Raw genomic sequence first — 27767 nt, 5'->3', positions numbered from 1 at the left:
CAGTTTCTGCTGATGTCCGTGACCCTGACTGAAGTCTGATGTGTTGATCAATAATTGGTGCTCCTTGATCTGACATGTTCAGCTTAAATCAATGTCTAAAGTTGTCAGGATTCCATCTATGTATGCTGGTGTAGCAGAATTAATACTTCCACTTGCCATTATGTGCCATAAATTTGCCAGTGCTTTACAATTTTATTTTTATTAATATTATTTATAATGTATCTTAGGATAAGAGAAATTAACCCGTTATCATAAGAAAACAAACTTTGTTTTACTGAAATAACAACATAAATAAATCTTTTATCACAAGAAAAAAAAATTGTTTTCTCAAGATAACAAATTATTAAGATAATGGCATTAAAACTTTTTTCCCCAAATACTTCGGCTTCTATATAAAGTAGATTTAATACAGCATGTGGAAAAAATAACTTAAAGCTGTTCTAATCATTATTTTCACATAAACAATGGATCGAATGACTGCATTATGTGTCAGGTGAAAACAGAAACTTGACTGTTTTAGTTCACTCACTGCTACCATCAATCTTGTTTTCTGTAGTTTTCAGCACAAAACTCTACCTTTGTGTGTTTTATTAAGTGCTATATAAATGAGATTATTACTATTATATTATATTAAAAACCCAGTGTATGCTATGTGCCCTGTGCAGCAGGAAGACAAAATTAGCCCTAGTCTGTGAACACAGTGGAACATTTGGCAGCTAAAGAGCCAGAATATTCCCCTCAAGAGTTGGCCTAAGACAGAGCTAAATGGAGAGTGAATATTGGACTTGTGTTTGTCAGGTGGCCAGAGACACGACTCCAAATGAATGCTTATTTTGCTCCATGTCTGCTGGATGTGTAAATTAAGCAACTGGATGCCAACACGTTCCCCATATCAACTTTATGAGGCGATAATATGTCAATGTTGAGTTCATGCCTCCCTGTGAGTGGCCAAAAAATCAATTGATACAGGTTTAAATTAAAGTAATCAATCCCAATTATAAGAACTACTCCAGAGGTGAGTTCTATTCCTGAATACCAATTAGCAGCATTTGACAGCTGATCAGCATTTCAATATAAAACTTGAGAAACACATCATCAGGCAACTCAAAAATATCACAGAGGCCAAAATCATCTTCTGAGAACATATTTAGATTACATGAAAGGATCTGAAGCTGGAACTCATCATCAGACACACGGTATACGTCAAACTGGAACATACGGGTATTTCACCAAAACATCATGGCCACTCCTCTTTTTAGGAGATAAAAAGCAGAAAACGTTAATGCAATCTGACATGTGTTTGGATTACAATTTAAAGCTTCAGTCCTTTGTTTTAGGGACATGTCTAATGATCATTTTTTGACTTTGCATGAAGCTGAGCGTTTGCGATATCTTAGTAAATTGATCATCATGCTGCTGTAACTTTATGACCAGCAAAGCTAACATTATCAATCAGTAGTAACTGTCACCAGCATAATTTAGCTATTTAACATCTCATTAATGTATCTTACGTGCTTTACATTTCAGTGTGAAAGTTTTTTTTTTATCATTATTTGTCTTCTAGCATAATTTCACTGACAGAAACTAATTCATATTTATTGTGACCAAAAAGGAATTCTAAATAATTCAAAATAAACAATGAGCATTTTCTGGACTATCATACATTCTTATCCTCTCCTTTTGGGATCCCTTTCCTTTCGAGGGAGGATGAGGAAGCGGAGATGGCGATGGATCTGTATGCTAATCTGTTCATTTCTGTATTTTCCCATTTCACGCATTACATGAACTGTGATCTTTCCCCTAAAAGGTTGTGCGGCCTTGGCGACCGTGGCTTCATGACGTATTCCTGTCTCATATATACTGTATGTAGCAGCTTGACAAATGCAAAATTGTAGCAATAACTGTAATGGTGATAAGTGATTTAGTACTCAGAAATGTTCTGCTTTAATGCTACTATAAAAAGACCACTTTTACAACCAAGGATACTTTAGCTAATGTGGAAGAAAACATAAAAACTTAAGTAAATGAACTGTTTAATGTCTGTATGGCGAAAAGGATCCTCAAGAGCTACAGCTAAAAGGCAGGTAGTGAAGGGTCAGCTGGTGCCATGAGCGACTGTGAACATATAAATGTCCAGCAGGAGCTACTAAGACAGAGGAGGACAGATGAGTAAAACCTGTTGTAGTGATGGAGGCTCCTGGAGAGTGCAGTATTTCCGTTGTATGTGGTGTGGTACAGTGCGTACATCCGCTTGGGAGGAGAGCTGTGGACGGGACGCACAGAGGTTGACATCATGACACTGATTGTTTTCCAACTTTAATCCAAAATAAAATAAGATTTCCATCCAGCTGTGTCTCAAAACAGTAGAAAAAACTCAGATCATTTAAAGCTCAGCTATTCATCTTTGTTAGCAAGTGAGCCAAAAAGGAAATGAATACTTAGTGAATTAATGGCTGCAAATAACTCAGTACAATGTTAACAGAAGCCAGAAAAGTAGTGGCAGAAAACTAGCAATGATTTGACTTGTAGTGCTTCTTCACGTTCTGTTCTTTCATCACAGCAATAGATTCATTGCACAATAATCACATTTAATTTACAGTTAATTACTTGTTGTGTCTGGCAAATTAAATAAATACTTGTCAGTACATTCGTTATGGAACTGGCATTTTTATAATCAACTTTACATCTCTTTAAATTCAAGAAAGACATTTTGAAGCTTGTTCACGTAACATGAGTTCCTCTGCGGCGGCCCACCGACCCAGAGTGCAATGTGAGGCTTGACAAATGAATGAGAAGCGTGGAGTAGCTGCAATCAGCCAGTTTCAGCCAATCACAGCACATAGTTGCTAAAAAAAGACATAACCAACACCATATTGGTTCAGATCCTACAGTCTATGGTTCAGATATCTCAAAATAGCTTTGAGATATTCACTTTATCTCACAGAAAACTTAGACAGGGCCACATCCAGCTCACAGGCCTCCACTTGAATACTGTATGTCTCATTTAAAGGTTAAGCTCCAACAACCAAAATTAAAAACAACGTATTTCCAACTGCGGTATCTAGCCATGCAGATTTTCTTTTTAAAGGGACAGGACCCCAAAAATCAAAAATTCACATTTTCTCTCTGGCCCGTATTGCTTTTATCCATCAGATTGTTTTGGTGTGAGATTTTGGAGGTTTTGTCTGTACAGACGTCTGCATTCTCTCAAATGTAATGGGACTAGATGACACTCAGCTTATGGTCAAAGCACCAAAAAATACATGGTGTCTATTTCCAGAAATCATGACCTGGTTACTCAAAATAATCCACAGTTCTTGATGTGAGCAATTTCATGTGGGAACTACTTTCTTTCTAGTAGAAAAGAAAGTAGTTCCAGTCGATTCTAAAGCAGTTTCAGTAGATTCTACTTCAGAAAGAAAGTAGTTCCTCATGATTTGGATCATGACTTCTGGAAAGAGACATTGGTTTTTAATTGTTCGAGTGTATTTTTTGCCGCTTTGAGCACCACAAGCCAAGCGTCAACAAGTCCCATTATAGTGGAAAGAGGGCAGACAGCTCTATGGCTGCAACTCACACCTAAAAATCTAGATGGATAAATGTATTTCTAACTTTGGGGTGAACTGTCCCTTTAAGTTTTCAGATATCTTTCGTGAAGACTTCTGCTGCCACCTCAATACTATGTAGGCAGAAAAAGGCTTGTTGATTTTGGTCACATGATTGGAGAATGACTTTTGCCATTAAAGGTTTTCAGCAGAAATGTTTTCTACCACTGAAATAATCCCACCTCCACTGTACTGGGGTGGCTGCAGAAGTCTAGGAGGCGGATTTCTAAAAACCTCAGCTCTTCAAACAAGTCTGTCTGCATTATGTTATCTCATAGCTGTGGGTAGTAGGGGTGGTGAGGGCGCTGCAGCATCTTCGCCTGCAGGTGGCTTTTTCTGTCTCATTACACTATTAACTATTATTATTATTATTATCAGAAGCATAACAAGCTCTCCTGATGTGCTCCGGTAATATTTCTATCACCCATTCTTGAGAATTGGGACAAATCATGTCCTACTGGGAAAAAAAACTATTAACACTCTAACACTTATTTCAATTTTTGGTGAGAATTTATTCTTTACAGATTTATTTGCATGAAATATATGTCATTCATGAAATGTGTTGGTTAGCTTTAACTTTTTTTTACTTTTCTTTCTTTCTAAACTTTCTAAACTCTATGCCGGAAAACACCCTTGTCCAAGACAAGAATTCACAACTAAAAAAAGGCAGGAATATTCATCAAGCACTGGTAAAGTTGTTCAACAAATTACTTCAATGATATTTCTATCTGTGTCTCAACCTCAACATGTCAACTCTGTAGCCCCTCTAAATCAAAGATAATAAGAATTGTGATTTAAAAATGTGGATTCTGAGCAGCATCATGACAACTCTTAGCAACTTTAAAAAATAAAATGGCTGCTCACTACGATGATGCTGTGCAATGAGGAAATGTGGTATTTTGTCAGCTCTGTAAAACTTCAACTCCATCTGACACAGCTGATGTTAAATTTAATTAAAAAACTATAATCAGCAGCTGATACAAGACCTGTTACAAGATTTAACAGCCAAGAGTTTGATCTTTTAAAATATATTTTCCCAGCATAATTGAACCCTAAAAATCAAACCCCCCTCAAAATACAGTTTGGTCCCAATTCTGAAGAACGATTTGTACAATACTTTGTATATTGTTTAATAGATTTTTTTCCTCTGTTGATCTGATGGTCAAAGCCAGGGACAAAATTTAAATTTACAGTAGTTCAAAGGAAATTCAACCAACTATTTCAAACAACAGTTGGCCGCTCAGTCGAGAGCGCAGTGCCCCCTGAACGCAACATATGTTCCTCTAGCTATGACCTGACGCTTTCACTCCTCTCATACCCATCAATAATGTATCAACACAGAAACCAGAATGCTGGAACACCTCTTACCTCAAACTAAGCTCCTCCTCTGATTTCCTGGAGTTGTAAAGACTGGCCCCTCCCATGTAGCCATGGCAACATGGCAGCAGCTCAATGGGGTTGGCAGCGACTGGGGGTGGACAAGCCTGGGCACAGGAGACACACACACACACACACACACACACACACACACACACACACACACACACACACGCACACACACACACACACACAGATCAGCTTGTCCAGATGCCAACATGATCGCAGGAGTCAATCAAGCTCTGATACCTCCGTGCTCATACAAGCATGAAGTCAGTCCTGCACATGAAATAATCAGTTTTGTGTTTAATATGTCCAGAAAAAAACAGAAGTGAAAACATTTAGAAACCTGAGTTGATTTACATTTTGCATATTTTTGGGGATTCTTCAAAAACACATAAAGGCTTGAATTCCACGTTCATGTGTAGCCTGAGGGGAGATATGGACAGATATGTCTATAAATCCACTCTACTAGCATCAATGGATGTGAGTCACATCATCAAGGCTCATCAGACACCGCCGTAGGATGTCCCGCTTAAATGTATCACCTCCATGATACAGCTCTCGTGGCGCTGGCTGGTTAGTGAGGCAGCTCTCCTGACACACAGACTCAGGACCCATGAAAAGTAAAAACATCAGAGCGTCGTCAGAGCAATCAATCACCGGAAACGTCATCTGGGGGGACGCCACCGAAAGGTTTTTGCATTTCTCATCGCTGGACTGTGACATATGGCGCCACACTTGGCCCATTATCATTCCCTTCTCTAGCATTACTATTAGGACGGGAGATTATTATTCAGTGGCCTTAGTCGACGTCTGTGCCTTTAAATGGATGTGCTCTGTCAATGCTGCACTGTCAAGGTGCCAGCGCCACCTGGCCAAACTGTAATCGACTGCAAAGTGCACTTGGAAGTGATCCCAGGCTATGCATATCAGCATTCCTTCCCATCTCACTTTCCCCACTACAACGAACCTGTTCCTCCAAGACGGACGGAGATTAGCATCAATCAGAGGGGCACAATGGGGCCGGGATGTGCCAGAGTGAAAACGAGTGCTCTGTGGAGCGTATTGTTCCAGGATTACTGTATGTGCACGTACACAGATCAGAGTATTGTGGAGGAGGACACAGTACAATGAGCATCCTCAGTTAAGAATGCAGTGTAAAAATAGTAACTGCCACATGTGATGTTGCCTGTTTCAATGTGATCCGCTGGGAATTGGGTTTGATGATCATGATAAATGCGGTGCTGAACTGCAGATGTTGATGAAATACATGAGCACGCTTTTGTGCAGCCAAGTTTGCATCTGAATTATACATTTTAAATGGAGCCAAACACACGACACTTCATCGCTCACACGCTGCCTTTACTCGAACCATACACTCTAAAGCATCAGCAGGCATTAAACATATGGCAAAAAGGAAGAAGAAAAATAGTGAGGCACTGAGCTGCACTGGGTGGTAAAAGACACGCAGACTGATCTAGACTGCGAAATGAACCTTCATCACAGCGTCTGACTGACAGGTTATTTGGATCGCAGAGAGCTGTTTACCTGGCTGCATCAAAAAAAAAAGAAAAAAGGAAAAAAATAATCAGAGAGGTTTTGTGGCCCAGACCCCCCCCCCCCCCCCGCCCTGAGTTTGAGACAGAGGCACTGACCTGTGTCTCCATGATGCGACGCTTTGATTTACGCGACTCTGCCCCCCCTACTCTCCTCTGGCAGGGAAGTGACAACGGGCTGAAGAGAACAAAAACACACATAAATTAATATACAAGCGTAGACACACACACATACAGTCCCAATGTGCTCTGTTTAGTTTATTAGTGTGTCTTCATGAAAGCCCACTGAGAGGTGTAAAATACAAGAAGATGAGAGCAGTGAGATGATACACTGATTGATTTTTGATGGATTATATTAGTAACAAATTTTACAAATACATGAGCCCAAATATCATCATCAGCGAGGTTGAAAAGATGAGAAGAATGACATGAAACACTCCTCCTCCTCCTCCTCCTCCTCCTCCTCCTCCTCCTCCTCCTCCTCCTCCTCCTCTATGTCTTGTTCTCCTCATGTTTCCATCTCTGACTCTCTTCTTTCTCTGCTTGAAACTGAACTTGTCTCAAAACAAGGCTGGAGGTCTAAAACCCCCAAAGGCTAAAAAAGGCCCCTAGAGGCTGAAATGTCTATTACAACCCAAAATTCTTTAATGCTGAGTGGAATGAGCACCATAATCTTCACTTTGCTGTAATTAGAGCCGGTCAGGTGGTAGGAATTTAAATGTATATTTTGTCCTAGAGGAGAGCAAATGAAAAGACTAAACAGGCATTTAGATCCAAAGGATGTGTCCTCGTAGTAGCATGAATGTGTTCAGCAACCTGTTTCCAGTATTTTGCATACAAAGATATTCATGCAACCTGGGATGAAGAAGAGCAGTGTCCCAAACAGAAAAGGCTCAACCTCTGTGGGCTGTGAATATCCACAGATAATCTAAAGAAAATCAAATGTCAGCTATCATTATCATATTACAATTAAACATTTTTGATCAACAGTGCTTAGTTTGACAGTTTGATCTGAGAATTTCTGTTGGAAACTCTGTTGGTTGTGTCTAGAAGGGCATCCTAGATCTTTTAATCTCTCGCACATGTGTACATGTTTGTTTTCTTGTGTATGTTGTACACACTAATTATGTTTTATAATGTGAAATTGCTTTGTTTTAGGATCTGGGCAAGTTTAGAGACAGAAAACATTTGGTTAGGCTTGGGGACAGATCACAGTTTGGGCTGAAAATGGTGGCCGCCTGGTTACAATCTTTCTCATCTTACAGCTAAACAAAATATGTTTCCGAAAACATTTGTAGGAAGAAAAAGGTGATGTAGTCACATAATCTTGATCCATATTTCATCAGATGACTTCTGTGGGCAGCGTGTGTTCTGTTGGAGTGCGACTCCAGTTGTTTTCGACAGCGAGAGGACTGTTGAGCGAATCTCCTCTTGACGGTGCGTAATGTCCTCACAAAGCAGTTGCATCAATATTAACACAAAGGTCCACTTTGAGAGGGGAAATTTCTATCTTCAGCTCTGACCGAAGTTCAGCAGTGGCCTTGAAATTTTACTAGACTCAGAGTCCGTGGTTTTCGGGGCTGTCTGTGGTTTTGTCGACCGGTGCTTGCCAAGCTCGCTCTGTGACTAAGCCTTCGTCTTTCTCTCATCCTGTTGCCCTTCTCAGTTTCATCTATGACTGGTTGTCAAGTCCAAAATGTTCTCAAGCACTTACTAATATAACCACTGGTATAGTAATCAAAAAATAAATATCACAATATTTTTGACGAAATACCTCAGATGACTACTGGTGCATTCACAAATAAGATTTACTATGATTTTTGGTAAATAATCATCAGTAGTGTAGATATAATGACTACGTGGGTAATAACAGAACAGCTGGCCAATAGGACAGCTATTTCAGAAAATCACTTAACATATCGATATCATATCAATGTATTGCCCAGCTCTATGTCAGGGGGTCATTTAAATCACCAGTAATTATATTCTGAGGATTATGAATATCCATACCACGTTAAGTCCTGTGCAGTTTGTTCCTGTGTACCTGCCTCTTATTAACTGTTTCAGGGAGCTAAGACTTTTTATCTAATATCAGTAATAAACTTAATTAGGTTAAACAAACATCAAATACCTCAAGAGAGTTACCAAGATAACATCCCCTGTCTTAATTACTTTAAATATCACTGTGAACAATCTATGAGTGCAGGAATATAGGTTGTGAGTCAAGAGTGTGACTCGTATTATTTATTAAAGGTCGTCAGTTAAGTTGAGAAAGCATAAATCTGTCTCTGGAATGGGATAAACTAATGCGTGTTGCCTCTGACATGGTGCTCGTTTAGGAGGAAGCAAACTGACTTTGCTCTAGTCTAGCCTTGTTGTGCATTTCTGTCAGAAAAAGTGGTGAAGCTTAAAGTAATTTTAGCCAGTTCTCTTGCTCACTACTGGAAACTTATGGCTTGTAGATATTTAGATGGGAAAAAGGAACTAGAGAATAGATTCAATGGTGTAAGAAGCACTCAGATGTTACGCTTAGGCAACAGTTCCGATAGCACAATGTAGAAATACTTTGTTTCAGGAAAAAGTCCCGTACTTCAAATTTTACTCAAGTAAAAGTACGAAAGGAATATACTTTAAGTAGAAAAAGTAAAAGAATGCCCCAGAAGGCCCAATTTTTCTGAATAATGTACATTATTGGATTATTGCAGCTGATAGAGTAGAACTTTATATACTGCTGGGTACATCGTGAACCTCGCCCTGGAAAACGGGATCAATAAACTATCTTTGATTATATTGTGCAGCTACATCTGGACAGCATCTATTAACTTAAATTATAAAATAAATGTAGAGGAGTAAATACTTGCCACTGAAATGTGGTGGAGACAAGTATAAAGTGTTGGAAAATGAAAATACTCAAGTACAGTTCAAATACTTCAAAACTGTACTTAAGTATAGTACTTGAGTAAATGTATTTATTTACTTTCCACCCCTGAAATTAATAAAGGTATGCATATTGCAGCAAATTTATATTTGTGTTTTATAGACTTTGATCATATGATTCTGTTACTAAAAAATAATTAATTAAATGAAGAGTGAGAAGAAAGAGAAGAAAGAGAAGAAGAGAGAGAAGAAGATGAACCCACCTCCCTCAATCACATTTCCTTTTAAGTCTTCTCCACTGCAAATTATTTCATTGTAATTCAGTCTGAATAAGCACCGGCTAAATGCTACAAATTATTTAAAATGAAAAGCGTGTCTGTGAAATCTGCAGACTACGGGACATGTGCGCGCGCACACACACACACACACACACACACACACAGTTACAGATGTACAAACGTAAGCACACAGGGGGGTTTTATACTGTTTTAGGAGATTATTAAGAGACTGATACTTTTGCTGGCATATGAAAATTGCAGTCCTTTGATTCCTAAAGTTAATTGTTCATGCGTAATGACTATACGCCCTGTGGGATTCCCGTAGCTCTTATTGAGATAAGCGCTGAAAACAGAGACGCCGTCCTTACTCTGACCTTCTGCGGTGCGTGATGTTGATTGGTGGGTCTGTGATGAGGGGCGACGAATCGGACGTCAGCGGAGGCGGAGCTCGGACCTGGAGCCCAAAAAGACACTTCTTCTTCTTGATCTCCTTCCCGGAGACAAACCTGAGGGGGACATCAGAGAAACAGCTTGTACAGTCTGGTGTTGGTTCTTAAAATGGATCATCACCTTATGTGTGTGTTTTTATTTTTTTATTCCTCCTCTTTGATGCTAATAATGAATTTAACGTTGTGTAACAAAATGTACTTATTCTCCTGATGAAAAAGTAGACTCGGGAACATTTCAAAGGTAGTGAGTGTGTAATTAAGTATACATAATTAGAGCAGACAGCCTGGAGAAATTCACAGTTTTATGGCTGCAAGGTTTTTCTTTTTGAAACTTTCAATGTAAAAACACCCAAAACAATTAGACCTCTGGGCTGGTTATTGTAATTTAATAACAACAACACAAGCCCTCTTCAAATAAGACAAAACCAGATGAGTGCACTCAGTAGAGTGCAGATCCCGCCAGGCAACACATGGTGAATCACCTACTGCAATGCCTCCAAAACTGCCGGATTTCCACTAACATTAACAAAAACCTCCACATAACAAACAAACAAGATGTCAAACTGAAACAGTTGTTGGTCGCTTGCAGTCTCTTGTGTAGTGAATGTAGTGAAGACTTTAACATGGAACTTGCCACTATATTGACACATAATCAGTTTGCAATTAATGTTAAAATTGTTAACTGTGAATGTGAACTGGTTCATTTTAATCTGTGTGAACTTTGAGCTAGCTCTTTTTAAGTGTGAACTTGCACAACACTGTGATAATGAAAGATCTGATGCAATATTTTTGCCAGTACATTGGATGTGTACGTGGCCTGGTTTATGGTGGCCAAATGAAAAGAGCTTTAAACATTTGTACATCTGAATATAAAACTGCACTGCAGACACAAAATATGGATTATGCTATTGCCCGACATTCTGCACAGGTTAACCACGGCTCTGCAGCATCATTTAAGTTCTAGGGAATCGAAAAATCCAAGAGGTGGTGGATCCACACACTGAATACAGTGGAGCCCTTTGGCCTAAACAAAGAACTGAATCTGTCATGTTTCCTCTCATTTGTCAAACTTGAAGGATGCCTATACCTGTATTTTTTGTATTTTTGGTGAATTTATCTTTAAGAAAGTAACTTTGAGAGAGATCTGTGTGCCTGTTGTCATATCTTTGACAGGGTGTTAGCCCTTAGGCAGTAAGGAATAACTAATTTTATCATACTTGTATCTTTATATTTCTTTAGTTGTGACTCTGAGGTACATGATGTGTTGATGACACAGTGTTGACGGTGTGGCACTTGGACACTGAATGGAGATACCCCCACTGTACTCATTATCCAATGGACTTGAAACTTTGTCTAACCAATTATCAACTGCTAATTTGCACACCTGGTCTAGATTTAGATTAGAGATTAGATTAGATTAGATTAGATTTACTATTTGTTGCCTGCTCCATGTCTGTGTTCACCCTGACTCTGATGAAGACACAGTCGTGTTAGTCCGTTTGCACTATTAAAGCTGTACGTTGATGCTGAGTTGTGCTCCAGCCTTTTTGTTTCGACGAGTTTGATTAGACACATGGAGTACCATATTTCTGCTAGGTTTAATCATTTCATCTTAGAGTCCAAGTGAATATTTGTGTCAAGAAGAAATTCCCTCAAAGTGATCTTGAGATATTGTGTTCACAAGAATGGGACAGATATGAGGTCACAGTGACCTCTGACCGCCAAAATTAAATCAGTTCATCTTTGAGTCCAAGTGAACATTTGTGCAAAGTTTGAAGAAATTCTGTCATGGGATTCTTCACAAGAATGGGATGACCTGAAAACATAAAGCCTACAGCCACAAAAACATAATAATCACTTAAAAAAATATATTTTTAAAGGTTTTTTAAGAATGCTGAATCACACAGATCTTTCAGCATACAACCATGGATGCACACAAAAAACAAACAGTGCCAGTGCTATTTGAGATTAGCTGCGGACAAGATGTAGTTCCAGTGGGCTGGGGTACAAATTCTGTATTTTTAATGGTATTGACAGAATTATGTCGGTATTACCAAGTACCAGTTCATGTTGCATCATTCAGTGCCAAAGTTCGGCATTTGAGAATATATGGGTGAGAGAGCATGAGTGAGTGTAGGGAAAAAGAGAGCAAGACAGAGCGATGTTTGAGCGAGCAGCAGTTCGTTACAGAATGGGGTGAGTGAGTCAGGGCAATAACGAGCCGAACGCGGTGGCAAGTGTGGTCAAATGTGATCACAGTATGAAGCACAGCGGTGGTAACGGCAACAACAACATAACAGGAAGCATATCATGTGTGCTTCCTCAACGATACACACAACAGCGTTGCCATGGTGACAGACAGACAGGCTGCAGGTTGTAGAGGCAGGTTTGAGACGGCAGAGAAAGAGATTTTATTTCGTTTGGTATGTCAAATATGCTGAATAAATAATATTTCAAATAAATACCAACGATGAAACAGATAATTTTAGACTTATTATCTAAAATTGAAACTTCATTTTTGTTTTGCAGAGTAGGATTTCTGCAGGTTTCAATTAATTTATGCTGGCATAGATCAAAATACTGTCCAGATTTTGCATACAGGAGTTGCAGGAGTTCATGTGCAGGGTGGGTTGCACTGAGGCGATCACATGATCCCCTCCCTGCTTACAGCCAGCAGGGATAATCAGCGCCACAAAGTGGTAAATTCCATCTGTTCTAATTGGCAGCTCCATTTTGGTCCCTCTGTATTCAGAGTCACACATTTCACCTCGCTCGTTTCAGTCAGCAGGTCCACTGTTACAAACCACGCAGCGCTAAGAAGACCCCTCTATTCATGGAGTGCTACTCATCAATCCAGTCATGTGTGCTCGGTGTTTATTCTTCTCATCATATGCGATGACTTACCTGTCCTTGTGGGAGTTCAGAGCGTTGAGGAGATTGTGACAGCGGTCTTGCCTTGGCGTGTCAGAGAGCTGGAGGACAGACAGGAATGAAAAATCAAAGCTGTGTTTACACAGTGGACGGCCGTCAGACAGAAAGCCTTTAATGCATACAATAATTTTCTTTTACAGTCACTGACAGCAATAGTGTTAATATGGAAAAATACCTGTTGCAGATACATGGCTGAAAAGCCCTGCTGTCATGTGATGACAGGACAAACAATACATTTCAAAATGTCTTTTAAAAACGGCTTAAAGAAGAACCCCAGACCTCAGATAGATGAACAGGAAATGCTCAAAAAAAAATCCCCCTTGTGTCTCACTCAGTCACCTCTACTTTTATCTTCCTGTTTATTCTCTATGGAGCAACTTCAGACTTTAAAACAGGTGGTTTCACAACTTTGAGCCTCAGCACTCCAGAATTTGTCAAAACCTTTCATGTTCATAAATGCTGCCCATAGTGTCCTAGATCATTTATTTCAAACCGGGGATAATTGTCCGCCGGTGGATTACTTCTGCATCATCAGGGGTACATGGAAAGACTGTTGAGTCGCTCAGCTAACATGGAAAATATAAAATTATATATATATACATGTCTAGATATTTAACAAAGAAGAAAATGGGATTTCAAATTGCTGTAACTGTGCTTTTCCGCTCAATTGTGCAGGTCTGCATTATGCTTGATAAAATAGGCTTTAGCAGGTAGACAGGATTTTTGCTGGTTTACGATGATTTGGGCTGGCTTTAAATACATGATAAATTACAGTTTATTGAAATGTATATTAATAAACTGTACTCTTAAGTTATGCAAACGCATCCAGTCACCTTCTTTATCTTTAAGGCAAAGGGCAGAAATTTATAGTCGATTTATGTGCACTGAAGCACACTTGATATATTATTATGTCATAGTGAATTCATTTGCATTGTATAATATAGATAATATCTGGGTGCTTATCAGTTTGGGTGGATTTTGAGCAATTCTTGGGATGGACTACATTTAACTAATCTGTCGAAACTTTGTTACAGAGTGTTTTAAACCTAGCTAGTCAGCAAGCAGAGATGATGTAGTTTGCACAAAGTAGCAGATAAATAGAATGAAACAGTCAGTTTAAAGACAAGGATTAAGTTTAAACAGCTGAAAGTATCAGGGAAACAGTTGAAATAGTTGGCTAGCTAAAAGTGTTGCATAAACAACACTGAAATCATTATCGACAAATATTAAATAAACAGCTGAAATAGATGACTATAAGTAATGGATGAAAAGCTGAAATCCTTAGCTAAAATTATTGGACAAACAGCTGAATAGTTAACTTAAAGTATTGGAAAAATTATGGAAAAGTTATCTTATAGCAAACCGTTGAATTGTTAGCTAAACACAGAGTTGAAACCACTAAACGTAATCGGTAAATGGCTGAAAAATTAGCTAAAAGTAATTGATAAAATGCCTAAAAGAAGGCTAATTGATAAAAATTTGAATTGTTAACTTAATCAATTGTATGTCAAAATATTGGTAACAATAATCACTTTTATAATGCCCTTAGTAATAGTGCTAAATTACATCCAATTTAAAATCAACTGAATGAACACATTTGGAAAATGTGAGGGGTGCTTCAGCTCATCTGATAGGCTGTGGTACTATCCTACATCATAAAAACATGCAGTGTCACATCCAATACTTTAACTTAGTGGAGTTCCCCTTTAAGCTTACGTTAGAGGTCACACTTTTTTTAACATTAAATTTTACTTTAATGGTGGTTAATAGGCTTTAAGTCTCAAATGCAAAAGGGCTGGCAGCATTTCACATCATTTCATCATGGTGCTTAAACGAGGAAATATCAATACCGCGCCTAGGAGCAACGACTCCCAATTCTCATTGGTGAAGGACAGGATTTCATGGTCAAAATCAAAGTATTTCCTCTTGCAGCACAGCGAGAGATGGTACAGCACTAAATGAGCCAAATCCACCCTGCATTTTAAATAAAACATAGTATGAATTAGATCATAAATACAGGTGAAATACAAAAAAGAAATGATTATAATAAAAATGCAAAATATTTTCATGATTATTTTACATATTTCAGAATGTTTTCCAACATTTGTGAGCCTAGACATTTTCTCTCAAGCTAAACTTGGAATGTCCTGAAAAAGTTAAAAGTTAAAGAAAGAATGATGCTTTTTTCTTTTACTCTCAAATAATCATTGTGTACGACCTATAAAACTGTAGTGATTTTTCACTGCAAACATGTCAGTAAAGGTTAACATCACCAGGTCATGGGTAGTCTTTGGATGGTCTCTGGTCCCTTTGTACAGACTGAGCACTGGAACTGATAAAACCTAAAAAGACACATGAAAAAACAATCAGTCAGGCAGCATGTGACTCTGTTAAATATCATTTGGCCTAAAAAAGAAGTGTATTTATCTCCTTCTCTATGAGTTTGTCTGTCATTTAGTTTCAAAAAACAGCTGTCATCTTAAATTTTGTCTTCTCTATGTGGAATATTAATCCTTTGTTTTTATCCTCACTTGCACATCTGTGCATCACTGTCTCCTTTTAAAGCAAATTAACTCTGTGAAAACTATTTTTGTCCAAAACAAGAATATTTTCTACCTGGCAGACTTCTTTTCATTTAGTTAAAGGCACAATATGTAAGACCCTAGACTTAAAAAATAAGTATTACAGCCGAAAAAGGAAGTTGGGGCCATACACAGTATATTAAATAGGTTTAATCCCTATTTGATGCACAATCTATGGTTGAAGCGAGCTCCTCTCCAGACTCATAACTCAGGCAGGTTGCCTGCAGGAAGCTACACAAGCACAAGTCAAGAGAGCAGCCAGTACTTCAACTTAGCATGTTTCCTTAATCTCTTAAGACATATCATGGTCATTTTATGAATTATTGCAGTAAATATATTACTTACTTCTCCTTTAACATCAATTTAAAACAAAAGTATTCAAATATCACCTAAAATAGTGATGTTATATTACTTTCAAAATATTTCTGACTGCCAAATTGGCACAAATCCACAGAAATGTTGACAAGGATGAACATAACCTCAACATTTAAATGGCTTTTAATTAAAACATGTTTTCATTACAAACATATAGCAAAAAACCAAAGCCACTAGGTGATTTTGGCCCACTTATGCACCTAAGGGTGGAGTAGGTTTAGAGTTTAGGTTAGGAGTTGGGGTTCAGTGACTACCTGCCTCACTGCCTGCCAAACTCCATTAACATATTGCTAAATTTAACCGTTATAAACATCTACTCCTTATAACAGATTCTTAATGATTTCTCAACACTCATAATCAGACACTTACTCCTTTGGCAGCCATTCGGCATTAATTTTAACTCTAACGAACGTGAAACAGGCAGCTAGGGTTGTTGTCAAAGAAGCCAGTATTTTAACTTAGCATGTTTCCCTAATTGCTAATGACATGTCGTTTACATTTAATTTATTACAGTAACTATATTATATTTCTCCTTTACTATAAAGTTAATCATATACATTGTAATTGTTCCCTTTTACTTCACTTGCAGTCCCTCCTCTCTAGACATTTTATCATATAAATCAACCTGAAGGGAAAATAAAGAGACAGTTGAATCCGTTTCACTATAATATTCAGCTCAGAGTGACCCTGAAACTCAGCTCATACCACAATAACATTATGGGCATCCGTCCCTCTATATGCATGTGCTCGCTGAAGGTCATCGGGAAAGATGAAGAGCAGACACAGTATGACGGCAGCACATGCTTACTATTCCAACTGTGAACTCAGTCTTCACTCTTCCTCCATCACCTGCTCAGCAGATGTTGTACCAATCCGGCCTCACTCTCCCCGACTGTCAATCTAAATCTAATCCCTCCTTTTTCCTCCCCCCTCAGACAGGTTCGGCATCAACACGGTGTCAGGGTGGGTGTAGAACTGAGTCGGCTAACACAGATGGTTAATGACAATAATAACTTAATGGATGGATACATTTTATTACACGCTTGAGATGCAGCCTATCAAACTGCAGCTTGCATATCCTCCAAACATCATATCTGAACCAGAGCTGATATGTCTGCTCCGCTGTCTGTCACTGTCCCTTTACTCTGAGTGTGCGAGCTGCTCTTGTCCTTGTAACACAAGTCAGTGAGTACATTAACATGCGCACTAATGATTTAGTCTTAAGCTAATTAAGGTAATTCTGTGACAAGTGAGGCTGTCATGTTAGACATCTTCATCTGATTATCTTCATCAGACTGGAATCTACCGCTGACTCAATTAATATTAGTCAACTGAAAATTTAGCAACAAGATTTTAGTAACCAATTAATAGTTTGTTATTCATTCAAGTAAAAATGTCAAGCATTCGCTGGCTGCAGCTTCTTAAAGGGACAGTTCACCCCTAAATCAAAAATATATACTTTTCCCCTAATAGTCCTATTTATCCATCTAGATTGTTTTGCTGTGAGGCGCTCAGTTGCTGAGATATCAGCTGTAGAGATGTCTGCCTTCTCTGCAACCACAAATACATTTGAAAAATTCAAAACCAGTAATTCTTTCCAAAAGTCATGACCCGCGTTACTCAAGACAATCAGTTCCTCCCGGATTTCATGGTTGTTTTTGGGGGGATTATCGTGGCCTAAAATGCCTGATTTTACATTTTTACTGCAGCTTTTCTAAAAAATTTAGGATGCATGTTGCCATGTTTTTTGCAATAAAACTACAGGGGCAAGTGAAAATTGCAAAGACAAGCCTGATGCTGCATCAATCAGCTCAGAGCAGATTGAACAAGCAGGAACCACACAGCCTGTTTATCCATGGTAGAAGCACCAAAGAGCAAAGAAAGAGGACCTAATCAACAAAATCTGAGCAAGTAAACAGGCGGGCAAAACGCTCCGCTGCTGAAACGCTTCTGAAGTGGAATCTACCAGAACTACTTTCTTTCTATTAAAAAGAAAGTAGTTTCTACATGAAACTGCTCAAAACAAGGTCTGTGGATTATCTTGAGTAACCGGGTCCTGATTTTTAGAAAGAGACACTGGTTTTACATTTTTTAAGAGTAATTTTTTTTGGTGCTTTGAGCCCCATAAGTCAAATACCATCTAGTCCCATTATACCGGAGAGAAGGCAGACATCTCTACAGCTGATATCTGCAAAACTCTGCAACTCACACCAAAAAAGTCCAGAGGGATAAACAGTTTTACAGGCCAGGGGAAAAATGTGTATTCATGATTTTTGGCTTAACTGTCCCTTTAAATGTTCTGCTTTTCACTGTTGAATAGGATTGGAAATGGAATATTTTTGGCTTCTTGAATGTTGAATGACAAAATGAGCAATCTTTCTCTTTCTCTATTTTCCAAGGTTTTACAGACGAAATCAGTGGTTTCAAACTGAGGTCTAGGGACCAACAGGAGTCCTTTAATGGGTATTAGGAGGTCCTCAGCAAAAGAAGGAATAGAATATCTTGTCTTTCATCAAATTTTTAGGAAGCTGGAACAACAAGGGAAGAAACAGGGTTGGCTGATCTGATTGACTGTGATTTATATCAATTCTACTTTGGTCATTGATTGACTGGGACTTTATATCTTCTGACCTAAAAAATAAGAAATACTCAAAGGCGACTCCATACGACAAAATCCTCTCAAACTGGGATTCCATGGTCTAATTTGCACCTACTGCAGATGCCCTTACATGAAATTGTTTGTGAACCCCTGGACTAAACTAAACTATGTAATAACTTAAATAAAATCTCAAAAGAAGATTCAAAAATTAAGCTATGGTTAGTTGCAGCCCTAGTAAGTCTGCACCTGTACCATGTACCTCAGATACCACAGGTAGGATTCTGCTCAATCTAACCTCAATATTTCACCAAACAAAGTAAAAAGCATGTGGTGGGCGGTAGACCAATAAAAAAAAAATCAATGTAAAGTGGGTCAACAACAGAGTCTCATATGAAAACACAATCCAAACATCAAATCCTGACTGATGTATCGACGTAATATTATCGGCAAATACTGACTTTGGCTACAAAATACATAAATACATAGACATCTGTGTATCCACTGCAAATACAAACTACAGTAAAAAGAGGCTTTACAAGCCAAACTGTCAGATATTTTTTATTAAATTTCTATATCAAAGGGATAACTAATAATGGTTCAATGTTCAAAATATACTGACATCTTATGTTTTATTTATTTTATATATATCTTTATATTATTAACGACATCTGTGGCAGTTTACTGTATTGGTTCAACTATCCTTGTAAGAATTCTTAACCAAATATGAGACTGTTTCCATAAATGTCAAATGCTTGTGTTAATCAACCAATATATCAGCATCGTAATGCATTATTTTTATTCTTAAACCTTCTACAAGTAGTTTTTAACTGGTTATGAAACAGTCTCAATTTAACACCGATGCCTCTATATGACCTACGTGAGCAAACAAGACCATCACCAAGAAGATCGGATCTTTCTTTATAGTTATTCTTAATACGTGCAACTGGGTTTGACATGCAGATCTGAAGAGCCTATGCTCATGTTTTCCCAGCAAGGTTACAAGATTAACAACCAGTTAATCCGAAGCAGGATGAGATTTTTCTTAAGATAATTTTAGTTTTGACAATATATTTTATGGTTTTGACAGTGGAAACATGACTGCTTTTGTCCACAGGGGCTCCTTGTTGTAACTTTAAATAAAGATATTTGCTTCAGTTTGGGTGTGCATATGAATATACAACCAAACAAATTCCTTTATATTTACTGTAATTAGTGTTCATCTTGTTAATGAAAACTATGTTCGTCAAGAACTTTAGACGAGACGATGACAAGACGTCACCAACGTTGTTACACACTAACGACGACTAAATTAAAATGTAATACTGTTGACAAAAAAGATGGAACTAAAACGTAGTTTTAAAAATAAAAACTAAACCAGCATTTTTTGTTGACAAAAAAGAGGAGATGAAAGACTTTTCCTGAAGAAGTTTCCTGTTTAACTGAAACAAGATATAGATTATTTTACATAAGATAAAATCTTGTGTAAAATAAGTTTGACTACCATGAAAATGTTTTTTATCTCGACTAGACTGACTGAAATGTAATTAAAATCATCTAAAATAAAGGACTAAAATGTAAACAGTTTTCATTGACTAACAGTTGACTAGAAAATTGTTTGTTTTCTTTGACTAAGATAAGACATAAGATTCCCAGACATTTCATTAACTAAACTACAATATTAAACGATACAATAAGATACGGCACATAATACTTTATTAATCCCAAAGGGGAGGAAAGTGAGCGTCACCTTAAAACAGACAACACGCAAGAAAAAAAGCAAACACATCTAAAGGCAGTACAAGATAAGGGGCGAGCCCAGCACCATAATATATAGAGTAACCATCAATAAGATTGATTATGTTAGTGGTGTAGTATGTTAGAGCAACAGCACAATATAATAAAAACTAACAAGGACACTTGACACAGGACTAGACTAAGACTACATGAAAAAAACTGACAGAAAGTATAAAGAATCCAGAGCTTGTTGCAGGAATGTAATCTGTAACGCACCTGTCTCCATACAGTAATGGCTTGGTTAGACACTGTGTGCAGGCCTCGTGGAACCACTGACCACAGCTCCCACACTGCAGCATCTTCAGGTTCCACCTGCAGTCCAACATGAAAACACCAAGAGACTTTAAACACATGAATGAATGAACGTGTCTCACATCTGTCACAAGACAAGTTTGTATTTATGCATAATTGAGGGAAGACTGAGGGCTGATGCCTGCAGCTGCCACTTTACATTTTCTGAGCTGAAATGTGTCTTCAGGTGTGAACTCCCACCGGCTCCTACTGTACTCACAGAGATATGGTAGTTTGTTTTCTACAGCTTTACGTGCCAGGTGGGTGGGGTTTTCCACATGAGCAAAAGAGTGCAAAGTGACAAAGTATGACAAACATAGGAAATGCAGGTTCTCAAATAGGCGTCCGGGATCCCCAGGGTTCCAGGGGATCTGTGAAAAGTTTTCAGAGTCATGCAACTTACTTATTTACAAAAGGCTTCATTACAGCCTGCATTCATTTTATGATTTGTCTTCTAACAATCATGACTTATTCACACACATGATTTTATAGGATAGAAATTTTGTGCATTTTCCCTGACCAATGGTTGAAAACTATAACAACCAATTACTCAATTAATTAATCATTAATAACTAATGAAATACAAAATGCATGCATTTTAATTTTCCTCTTGTTTTTTCTCTTTTTTTGTTTAAAGTTTAACTTTAAGTGCTCTTATTCAACAAATAGCTCCACCAGACAAAACAATGTCAAATGAGGCGCAATTACTGTCATTTCTAAGCTAACCATCAATTATCAATTAATGCCTTTTAAATAAGTTAAATTCTTAACAGCGATTAATCGATTAATGATCAATCATTAACATAGTTATTATAGGCCTATCATTAGGGCCTGATTGATACTGGATTATTGAAACAGATGCTGATAATATTATTAACTGATCTGGGACCCTGTGCTGAATTTTTTTCAGGGCAAGGACTAATGTGGTGTAACCAATGTACAGAACATCGCTGTTGATCCTTTTTTTCACTATCTGTATATACCTTTGTATATTTATTTTAGTAAAGCTGCTCTGTATATATAAATGAATATATATTAAAAAAATCCTATGTCAAATTATTCCAAGAGACATGCATGAGGGAGCTCCTTTCTGTCTTATGCGGGCTCCTTGGCTGATAACAAATTGAGAATCTCTGCTTTAAAAAGATAGTTTGTTGTGCCATTTTTTTGACTGACAACCTACCTGACAGTATCTGAACTGATGCAGTAAAAATCACTCATGTATCATTCCAAGAAAGTCAAAACAAACTCAAACTGCTAATACTGTCTGACACATGTCTGACCGGCTGCATGCAATTTGAAAACAATCCACAAGATGACTCGGACTTAGATGAGATCACACTTTCAGGGAAAACGTTACAGAGCACATGTGAACAGTACATTCAAACTTAAACTGGCCTCTGCAGTGTCACTCACTCTCCAGGTCCGGCACAGTAGCAGTAACACTGTTGCTGATTGGTCAGATGCTGCGGGTCCCAGTCTAACGACGACAGCTGGTACGGGAGCCGGAGTTTCATAAATTGCATGAGCCGGGCGAAGCGTCCCCGTTTGAGGGCCCCGCCTCTCTGAAAACACAATTTTAGGACAGAACTGATTGGTCGGTGACCCCTCAAATCACTGTCATGTCAGAACGGCGAGGGAGACGGATCACATTGGACGGGGAGGAAGCAATTCGTCTCATTTTATTGTAGGTCAGCTGTGAGAGATAGTGTCCGAAGCAGCGGAAGTCTGGACAATGAGATATGGACATTGACCGATTGACAATTAACCGGGTGCTTTCTCATCTCACATCTACAGAACTGGAGCACATGTGATTGATTGACTTTAAATGTACTCCTCTCAACTTCAGCGTAATTTTTCAGCTTCATAACTATTGATTCTTCATGATTTCTCGGACACAATGTAGAACATCTAATATTGAACTCAATACTGAGGGAATTAGTGCGCTTTTGCCTCGAATAAACCCATTTTCTCCGGTACACAACAGTGTAGTGGCAGCACAGCCTGATATATTTGACTGGATTTCTCCCATATTACACACTGAATGTTTTTTTCCCCCAGAGTGTGAGACGGAGAGATTAGCAGCCTGACCTTGGTTGAGACTGCAAAGACACATTGCCGACATATCCACGAATCGCTGTCAGCTTCCGGTTCGATGGTTGGCGTGTGGCACTCTGGATGATAACCTGTAATGGGAGGAGGAGGCAGAGCGTTTAATTCGTGTTTACAAGACAGACAGCCGGAGTGACAATAATGGCAGAGCAGCTCCATGTTTAGTGCTCTGCTGGTTTGTTTCAGCAACGTGCAAAACATTTTACTTTACTATTTGCATCTAAGGAGCAGGGAGTATATTTGTCTGCTTTTTCCCTCAAAACAAACTGTCAGCAACCCTGTTTGTCTGACTGAGCCGTGAAGAAGACACAACGGTAAAATCTGCTGCTCTCTCCTGCCTGTGCATCCTGCTGCTGTGTTTGTAAAACTCCTTCCCACTTGCACTTCAGTATACTTCATTTCATCATAATAGTTTTAAAGTTTAATGTTGTATGCTCAGACATCAACACCAGAAGACTGTTTTCACATCCATCTCTGTGCTCACTTTAAATCTGAGTTTTAAGATGTGCACGTTAGAGCATGATTAATAGTAAAACTTGAATACAGTTTTTTCCTCCCTGATACTGAATCCAATTGTTGACTATCAGCCGATACCGACTGCGGTCATCAGTGTTGGGGAGAAAATAGTTTCATGTAACTATATTACAATAAAAGTGTAAAAATAAAAATATTTAATTAAATTACATTTACTAATCAAAATGTTGGTGTTTACAAAGGGGTTACATCCAAATATTTTATTGTCAGTAAAAAGCTTATGTGTGGAATATAAGATTCTCAGTCTTTTGCTTTGCATCTTTTTGCTGTGCAGGATCTTTTGGTATATTTCCAGATAACAAGGGTCAACAAAGCCGATGGGACAAAACTGAGTGCAACACTATCAAGATGGATTACAAGGAGCTATCTCTACACCTCAACAGGCTCTATTCCTTTTGCAGAATGTGCTCAAAATGTGGGCATTGTTTTTAATTGGTTCTCTGGTTTGAATTTGCTAAATTCTCTCGTCTGTCAATCAAATCAATGCATATAACTCAAGACAATCTGAGTTATGAAATCACAAAAGGGCTTGAACATTACTTTACAGTGTGATGCCTGTGTGTTCGTCTGAAATGCTCCACATCAAACCTGAGGACTCATGCAGAGGTAAGTTAATGTAATTGCAATAAAGTTGTGAGGTTTACACTTCCCGGTTTCAGTTTCTTTTTCTGGGACTTTTCAGCTTTATTGGTCAATTTAAAACATTTGTTAGAAAAGTAATCATCAATCATTATTACATTTTGGACAGAGTAGCTAGTAATCAGTAACCTATTACAGTTCAAAAGTAACATTTTCAATGCTGGCTATCATTGTTGTATGGCCTGACTCAAGTTTAAAAAACATAATGGTGTTAGGATGTTACTGTGAAGCAGCAAGGTCTCGTTTTAGGACAAATTAATTATGTAATATCAGATCAGTGCATAGACTCCTGTGCCGATACGCGTTCAAGTAATTTAGCAATGTGTAAGTTCTGCCACTAGGGGTCTCTCTCACATTAAAATAATAACAAAAAATGCTGTTTGACGCAGATGAAAATCTCAGGCAGAAATAATCACAGAGCAAGTAATGTATCCATTAGGGCTGGCCCCTAATAGTCGACTAAACTGTTAGTCGGTGACAAGAGTCTTAGTTCTCCACATTTTCTTTTATCTGTTAGCTGCAGAAATACAAACACCTGGAGAAATGTTGCATCACAGACATTTTCCCTTGTTGCACTGTAGTCACCAGCGCACTGCTACTAATTGTGCTCTAGATGCCATTAGCTAGTTAGCTCAGTCAGCAGTCATATTTGACTGGCACACAGCCTCCGAGAACAATGGCGGCCACATAGACGACCAGAATAAAGTACTGATGTCATGTAACGTTACAGCGGCTCTAACCAAAATGTCACTCAGGGGAAGACAAAGACCCGGTGGATTCAGACGGGGACAGGAAGGGCATGAGGCAGTTGACAAGCAAGTTTTTTAACTTAGCATGTTAATTTGTAAATATGCATTATCCATCGCACTGATAAGTCTGCAAGTATTTGTTTTTTAGAAGTTGGAAGTTATTTATTCCTGTGTTTTGAACAACAAAATTAATAAAATGTTAAATCAGCATTTAACAAGCAGCTTGTGACGTGGCCCCTATATATATGTGTGTGTATGTATGTGTGTGTGTGTGTGTGTAAACAATTAAATTAATATCATAAACATGCCATACCTGGTTAACTAATGGCTCAAGCTGATGACTGCTAGTCAACTAGGAAAATATTTAGTTGGGGGCAGCCCTAGTATTAAGTTTTATTCATTTTTGCTGACATCTCAACAACATATGTAACAAAGGTCTAGCATTTTTAGACATTTTAGTGTAAAAATGTTGCATATTACAGGTTTAAATTAGCTCAAGTAAAGACATTTTGTGGAATTTAAAGCTACTACAAGGAACTTTTATATTGTGTCGAGTTTGGAGGCCCCTGTGGAGAAAAGTGGCACTTTTTCCACTACCATAACCACAAAATATCACGTCAAAAATAAAATTATCTAAATAAAAATCTCCTTCTGCGTCCTTTTAACTGGCTAATGTATGACTCACTGTGCCTTTGCCTGGGAAAGTGTAAACACAGACTTGTTTTATCTGATTTCAAGGAGAATCCGACCTGGTAACAGACATTAAGACATTAAGAATAACTATACAGAAATCTTTTGCTTATGTAGGTCATATTAAGACATCAGTGTTAAACTGAGTCTGTTTCATGATCAGATAAAAACTACTTGTAGTAGCTTTAAGTCTGTCACTAAAGTTCAATATCTTATAGGTCTTATTTTCATTCTAGTCAGGACGCAGGTGCAACAACTCATATCTATCATCTGTGATAGATGATTTTCTGTGTTGTTTTTTTTAAAGAGCCACACTGTTATTTACCATACTGTGTCAAATCGTCAAGGTCAGCTCAAGATCTGGTGGAGAGCAAACACTTGTCAGCGTGTGATCAGGCGTGCTTCCTTACCGTGGCGACATTTAAGACAATTTATGAGGGGTTCTTTAAGAGGCGGAGCGTCACAAATACAGCAAACTTCTTCCACTCCAGCAGCGACTGAGGCAAACACAGAAAGACAGACAGAGAGAAAAGAGGCAGGGGAGGGGAGGAAGTAAATGTGAAAGAGGAAGACAGAGAGGGAGAGAGAGCAGTCAACAGCATTAATTTATGTATATTGATTCACATCCTTGCCACCTCATTGATTTCAGTGTCTCCTGCACCCTTTTAGATTTCACTTCATTTGACGGGCGGATATTCAGCCCGGTCCTAACAAGCGTCCAACTTCCTCCCTTCGCTTGATGTTAGGTGGAGTGGGGGCGCCATTTCCCTGAAGAGTCATTAGTCTAATAAATTCATAAATAGACTCTAATATACCAATTACATCTCGACGTGCCCCGATCAGAATACCCAGAGAGCACTCAGCATCGTAACCTTGAACGTGACTGTAATTTCTTCTCTGCCTTTTTTTCTAGGACGACAATTCAGAGAGACAAAAGGTACAAAAAAAGTAAAGTTTTAAGCTCACGAGGGGGAAGAACGAGAAAAGTGTTCCTCAGAACTCCTCAGGCAAAGTTTCAGAGTGGAAACAAACCTTTTAGTTTGAGCTCAGCTGAGCGTCTGTGCATTCAAAAAGTCAAACTAGGAGCAAATTTTTTAACCTAAGAAATAAAAAGTCCCAACAGGAGGGTATTTACTCTTCCACGGGAAGAAAAAGAGGAGTTCTTCTTACACGAGTGGATGTCCTTTCTCAGCACCCAGAACTCCGAGTTGTCCTCAAATCTCACCAGACAACATTGCTTGACTCCATCTACCTGAGAGGGAGATAGCAGGTGAGCGGAATGATTGACAAAACTAAATGGAAGTCTTTTCAAATCCAAGCGAGCACACATACACACTGCACACACACTCTAAAAGTCTCTTTCTGTCACACACACACGCGCGCGCTCCCACATGCACTTACTCTTTTCACATTGCCGAGGTACAGTAGTCCATCACTCCATCGAGCCAACACATCATCTCCTTCACTTACTCCCCCCATCCTGAGGAGAGAGACACAGAGAGGAGAGGGGAGAGGAGAGGAGAGGAGAGGAGAGAGCAGGGCTCATGTGAAATGGAAATCCGATTTATTCGCTGAATACTTTGCTGCCATTGCTGACAGAGGGGTTTATGGCCCCGGCGTTTCTTCGGCTGGCTCTCAGACAGGCAGTGCAAAGGGGTTAAAATCCCCCCCACCACCACCACCACCACCAGCCCCTATCCACCCTCCTCCTCCTCCTCCTCCTCCTCCTTTAGAGCATAGCGACAGCCTGTATCCACCACAGTGAAAGATGAGAGTGAGTACACAACCAGAGAGCAAGACAAATGATTACTGCACACATGAAACACACACACACACACTCACAAAACACTGCATGATGACTGCTGCAATACAGTTTGATTGAATGAGCAAAGATCAGTTGAAGCATCTGCATGCACTTTTCTTCTTCTTCTTCTTCTCCTCCTAACATCTTAAAAACTTGAATAAGATGCATGAAATGACAGTGCAGGCATTATCTCTGCACGTTAAGCATTTGTTCCAGTGCATGCACTCAAGTCAAGACAGACGCAGGATACATAACAGTGTGTGTGCGCAGCCTTTTGTGAATCAAAAAAGGGGGAAAATCTGGCAGATTGTTCAGTGCAGCTGGCCGGGTGAAGGGTACCTACCTGTCAAGTCGAACTCCTTTCCGTCGGGGTCACAGTGATTCCTGGCCAGGCTGGACATGAAATGCCCTCATCTGCTGCTGCTGCTGTGGATGCCCAATTACTGCCCGCTCGGATGCGCAGCCTGCGTGTTTGCAAAAAGTGGCTGATGTGCATGTATGTCCCTGTCTGTGCCAAGCGCC

The 27767-nt window shown here is 38.8% G+C and overlaps 1 protein-coding gene across 1 annotated transcript in view; it reads right to left on the bottom strand.

The window, feature by feature from the left end:
* The window catches only part of phf1 (PHD finger protein 1), a 29592-nt gene extending 1839 nt beyond the window's left edge, over window positions 1-27753 (bottom strand). The window contains exons 1-14 of the mRNA XM_084725798.1: window positions 27589-27753; window positions 26843-26921; window positions 26612-26693; window positions 25852-25938; window positions 22809-22903; window positions 22134-22282; window positions 20643-20738; window positions 15350-15418; window positions 14927-15050; window positions 13050-13117; window positions 10071-10202; window positions 6641-6719; window positions 4974-5089; window positions 2177-2263 (exon numbers count right to left, since the gene is read on the bottom strand). Of these exons, the coding sequence (XP_084581924.1) occupies window positions 2177-2263; window positions 4974-5089; window positions 6641-6719; window positions 10071-10202; window positions 13050-13117; window positions 14927-15050; window positions 15350-15418; window positions 20643-20738; window positions 22134-22282; window positions 22809-22903; window positions 25852-25938; window positions 26612-26693; window positions 26843-26920 (1262 nt within the window). The 5' untranslated portion in view covers window position 26921; window positions 27589-27753. The remainder of the gene's footprint in view (window positions 1-2176; window positions 2264-4973; window positions 5090-6640; window positions 6720-10070; window positions 10203-13049; window positions 13118-14926; window positions 15051-15349; window positions 15419-20642; window positions 20739-22133; window positions 22283-22808; window positions 22904-25851; window positions 25939-26611; window positions 26694-26842; window positions 26922-27588) is intronic.
* Between the last annotated feature and the right edge of the window lie 14 nt (window positions 27754-27767).

Source organism: Lutjanus erythropterus, chromosome 9 (genome assembly GCF_056507025.1).
Source record: "Lutjanus erythropterus isolate fLutEry1 chromosome 9, fLutEry1.hap2, whole genome shotgun sequence".
Lineage (NCBI taxonomy): Eukaryota > Metazoa > Chordata > Actinopteri > Lutjaniformes > Lutjanidae > Lutjanus > Lutjanus erythropterus.
This window is presented reverse-complemented; position numbering and strand designations above follow the sequence as displayed.